Raw genomic sequence first — 4,835 nt, 5'->3', positions numbered from 1 at the left:
AGGCCACAGAGCCCGGAAACCCACAGGTGATTTCCCACACAGAGTATTAGAGATCAAATATTTACAAAATAAGCTGCAATTGAGGCTGCAGTTAGCAATATCCCCCCATAAACCTTCCTGAGCAAATAGCGTGGAATTTGGAGTTTTACTGTCTGATAGCAATTTATTTCGCAAATGTAGCTCCTCTGAAAGTTTGACTATATAAGGGCCACCCTGCAAAATTCACCTGGTTCAGACCTTTTAGGTTAGTGCTAGGCACAGCATAGTGGTGACATAGCAACTACAGACAAGCTGCCTCATTTTAAATGTCTTTGGACAGCAAGAAAGATAGTCCAGTGAATTACAAGGTCGTGGTTTTAGATTTAGCCTTTGAATAAACAATGTTGTTGCCTGCACTAAAGAACTCAGCACACATATGACTTGCTAAGAGTCATTTTCAGAACTTTTTACCCCTGACTGTGTGGAAACCACTGGAATAATACTGTGGCCAAAAAGGCACACAACACGACCCTCCACTTTGTCTCCCAAAACTGGTTCTGTGGTACTTTCTGTCCTTTTCATTGCCACAATTTAAACCAGTAAAATTTCTTTGTTTATGATGAGCTTTACAAACTTTGAGTTTTTTTTTTTTTCCAACCCCTTTTTAAAAATTTTTGCTATTGTGTTTTGGCGGCTTAAATTGGGTTCAGCTCATGTTATCGAGTATGTGGGACTTAACTTCCAGTTTTAGTGCTCAAGCTGTTTACAAATATACTTTTTGGCCGCAGTTAATTAGATAAAAATGTCCTTGGCTGGCACTACTTGCATGGACTTAACAGTGGAACAGACTAAAGAAAATTATTACAGTAAGTTATGATTACTAGCCTCATCAATTTGATTCAGTCTCTGCTGATTCCCAGTCTGCAGTGTTGCAGGTGCAAGATACCAAGTCTCCGCGTGTTCTGTGTCGGCTCTTACATGTTCTGCATTGTTGAAATACTGAAGATCTGCACTGTATAAAGAATACTTCAATATTGTCTACAGATCGTACTATTCGTAAATTGATAAGCAAAGAAACTGATCAGAGGCAAATTACATCAAGTTCTGCTATAAAGTTAGGAAGGACAAAGTGTGAGCCATCGAGTCAGATCAAATATTTTACAGTTTTCATCGCCCAGATATTAATTATTACATTTATAGACCACTATATGGTCACAATTTAAATCCAATCAGTATTAAGCAGCTACATATATTTCAATTGGTTAAGGGAACATTTGTCCTCTATGTTATGTACTGTAAACAGGGCTATGGGCCACATTTTACTTAACATAATTGGTCCAGATTTAAATGAAATTCACACCAAATCTCATTTCTAATTAAATACGAAGGACACCACGCACATATTCATATACCACACATATATATAAACATATATATATATATATATATATATATATATATATAAACAAATAATCATAAATGGTGTTTTAAAATATTAACAGAATGAAACAAAAAGCTATGCTTGCTGGTATCTGTTAAATATAATTTTAATTTTAATTTAATATAAACAGGCAAGAGAATTGGAGTTTATATGTTCTATGCAGGCTTTCTAAGGATATTCTTATTCCCATCCCACTTTACCAAAAACACATGTGGCTAGTTTGAAATATATTGCTAATTAATTCCATTGTGTGCATTGCCTTTCTGTTTTGGTCTAACTAATCTTATCATTTGCTGTGAGGGGTGGACAGAGTTGTAAATATTTAACTTGACTGAAGTGGTGCTGGTTAAATTTTACTCAGGTTAGAGTACTTGTAAAGAAAATATAGTACATCAAGTGAAGGTAAAGACATTGGTCAGTTACTAGGTGGACACAAATAGCCATCAACAGTTCAGATGAAATGAACAGTGTAGTGCTGTTATGGACCAGCGGCAGGGATGTGCACTAGCATTTTTAATTACAGTGGCACAGTACACAAAAAGATCTCACCAATACCAGTATCACAACTAGTATTACTGGCAGAAACACTAACACTGGACTGTTACAGTGCTGATAAAGCTGTTATTACCTGATGCTCACAGTATAGTCAGACAGTCACAATTCTACAACAGGATCAGGAAAGTCACTGCTGAGGTTGATTAAACAATGAAGCACTTTCAGATCACTTTAATTTGCTTTGAAAAAGCATAAAACATTCTATTAAACTTTCATTGTCTCTGTGCCTTTCTTTTCAAAAGTTGCAACTGCAAAACATCTTTAGAATGAGTGCGTGTATGCCATCTAGTGACCATATATTATACTGACTTTGAGGAACAGTGACAAGCAAACATTACCCTCTGAAGGCTCCAGGGGCATAACAAACCTGATTTACACCATTAGACACAAAAAGCAGCAACCCTAGATGTCAACTTAGAAAAACAACCCCTCACTGACACAGTTAAAGTTGCATATAGCATGGTATTGGATTTCATAAAATTGAACAGATGTTTGTAATAGTGTTTGAATGCTATATTATAGTATGTGTTATTGTGACTTTGTGTTATAGATAAATATCACTTGTATGGCAAGTGCACATTGCAAAGGATGAGAACTGGCAAGTTAGCACAGGCCATTGCATTTTGTTTAATGATACCAAAAACAGTATGACATCTCAAAATCAACTTCCTCCAAACCCTTGTAATTAATAATTGTAATTAATATAAATAAAATCATAAATATTATATTACTATTATATTCATGTGCAAAACATTGTTAGTAGCTCGTATTGATATGTGATTTTCTTAATTGATAGCATGGAAAACATTGTAATTAAAAAAAACATTTTCCAGTCTGTAGCCTTCATCTAGGGTTGACGTTGGAAACCTCTGGACGTTTTGTTGTGACCTTTAAATACACAAGGAGAATCACATATTAATGTCAACATTTTCACTATAATCTTATATTTGTCTGCCTGTGTACTTCAGAATATTTTCATAGGTTTTGTATGTAATAACAGAAGAGAAAACAAAAATACCTGCATTCGGGTGTCAACATTTTGTAGATGGGGCCTAAAACCCTCTGATGTGTAAGTGCCTGCAAATCCCAAGTTGTGATCTCCTAAGAAAAATATATGATAATGTTGAAACTGCAAATGTTAGAGATAAATAGTTTACTGATTTTTTTAATTACTAAAAAAAGACCAGGACAGACCTGTATCTGAGAAGTCAAAGAAATCTTCCTCAAAAGCAGAAAGTCTTCTGTTATAGGAGTTGCTTCTTTTCCTAAAAAACAGTGTTGATTTAATTAGTTTCACATGGTAATGTTTTTAACTTTATGATTACAGTCAAGACAAAATATTTGTTGACAATTTCCATATTACTATATAGGAAGATGCATTTTGAGCATCATAACCCACCAAACACCCATATGTCTCTTTTTGACAATGACAGCAATAATGATGATAATCAAGAGCAGGAGTGCTGCTGCCAATGATCCAAACAGTGCCCCATAGAAACCTGGACCCCGACGGAAGAGGTCACACTGTGGGCCATAAAACTGCTCCAGGCTAGACTCAAAGCACCTGGGTGCAAGAGTCAATAAGTTAAGGAAGTTAACTACTTTGAGCAAAAATATTAAAATGCTTTTTTTTGCATAAAAACAAATGTTTTGGCTTACCTACAAATAGGTCCTTTGTAAACATTATTGTGGCATTCTCCATGTTGATTACAGTAATCTGGGTTTGTTTTGCAAGGTCCAACACACTGCCATTGACCATTACCAATCTCAGCAGTGTAATTAGCAAACTGAGTGCAGTTAACAAAAGGCTCCAGGTCTTTAATATCTGATTGATGAAAAAAATTGTAAAAAAAAATACTTTAAAATATTTGTCACTGTGTACAAGTACCATGATACAAAAACAAGAAATTCTAACATATTGAATAAAAAAAACACTGACTATGCAAAAAAGCAAAAAGTCAAATATGCATATTTAAAACTGACATGGAGTGCACTTACTTGTAATCTCAGGTAGCGGGAAGGTAATTCCATTTAACAGCACACTTGCATTAAAGGCCTGAGAAATATTACTGAGGTTACTTGTATCATTCAAGATAGCAGTCAACACTCCATCAAGCTGAGTGTTGACAAACTGGATTTGACTTTCATTGTTTGCATAGTTGTACTCTGCCACGGTCTCTGCAACAACACTTCCTGGTCTACAACAGAAAAATAGAAAAATAAGCATAAAAAACCACATGATTAAAAATTAATTTAAATAATTGTATCAGTCAAATTTAATGAAACCTACGATAACTTGATGACTTTTAGAGTTTTATAGCTTTGTGGATCTGCTTTCTTGCATAGGACTTCAAGCTGGAACACAAGACCATTGTTATTATAACATAGTTATGGTAATAAAGCCACATTGTTGAATATTAAAATAAAAAAATAGATACTACATTTTAAAAAAGATCTGTAAATAATATAAATCATTGCAAATATTGCATGCAGATTCATTATTATGTTATAAGATAGTTACTGAAATTATTATTTGATAATAAGTCATGTAACAGTGAGAAAAAAAATCTACCTGCGGTTTTAATGTTTTGATGAATTCTAATGATAGATGTGATTTCAAATTATTAAAAGCCTCATTAAAAGTGATGTTGATTTTCAAAGTAAAATTCACTTTTCGAGTTGGTATTGCTCCAGTATCTGTAAAAAATTAAAATAAATAAAACATTAAATTAACATTAAATATATTGCAATAACATTTTAAATTCAAAACTAAAGTAAGAACTATCAGTGACAAAAGCAAACAAATTTAAAGATAATTTATTGCTAAAAGTTTCAATATTTTCAAGTACTAGAATATTTT

The 4,835-nt window shown here is 33.6% G+C and overlaps 2 protein-coding genes across 2 annotated transcripts in view; one reads left to right on the top strand and one right to left on the bottom strand.

Moving 5' to 3' along the window:
* The window catches only part of LOC118328144, a gene marked incomplete at its 5' end in the record, with an annotated part of 3,359 nt that extends 2,629 nt beyond the window's left edge, over nt 1–730 (top strand). Inside the window, one exon of the mRNA XM_035661747.1 lies at nt 690–730. Coding sequence (XP_035517640.1) covers nt 690–730 — 41 coding nt within the window. The remainder of the gene's footprint in view (nt 1–689) is intronic.
* A 1,990-nt stretch (nt 731–2,720) lies between these two features.
* LOC118328142 (mucin-3B) overlaps nt 2,721–4,835 on the bottom strand; it is a 4,022-nt gene continuing 1,907 nt past the window's right edge. Inside the window, exons 2-9 of the mRNA XM_035661746.1 lie at nt 4,548–4,672; nt 4,266–4,330; nt 3,974–4,173; nt 3,635–3,800; nt 3,375–3,539; nt 3,170–3,240; nt 2,994–3,076; nt 2,721–2,863 (exon numbers count right to left, since the gene is read on the bottom strand). Coding sequence (XP_035517639.1) covers nt 2,819–2,863; nt 2,994–3,076; nt 3,170–3,240; nt 3,375–3,539; nt 3,635–3,800; nt 3,974–4,173; nt 4,266–4,330; nt 4,548–4,672 — 920 coding nt within the window. The 3' untranslated portion in view covers nt 2,721–2,818. The remainder of the gene's footprint in view (nt 2,864–2,993; nt 3,077–3,169; nt 3,241–3,374; nt 3,540–3,634; nt 3,801–3,973; nt 4,174–4,265; nt 4,331–4,547; nt 4,673–4,835) is intronic.

This window comes from Morone saxatilis, unplaced genomic scaffold (genome assembly GCF_004916995.1).
Source record: "Morone saxatilis isolate NCDOM2014 unplaced genomic scaffold, NCSU_SB_2.0 Contig18, whole genome shotgun sequence".
NCBI classification, from domain to species: domain Eukaryota; kingdom Metazoa; phylum Chordata; class Actinopteri; family Moronidae; genus Morone; species Morone saxatilis.
Note: the sequence above shows the minus strand (reverse complement) of the source record. Positions and strands in the feature narration are given on the sequence as shown.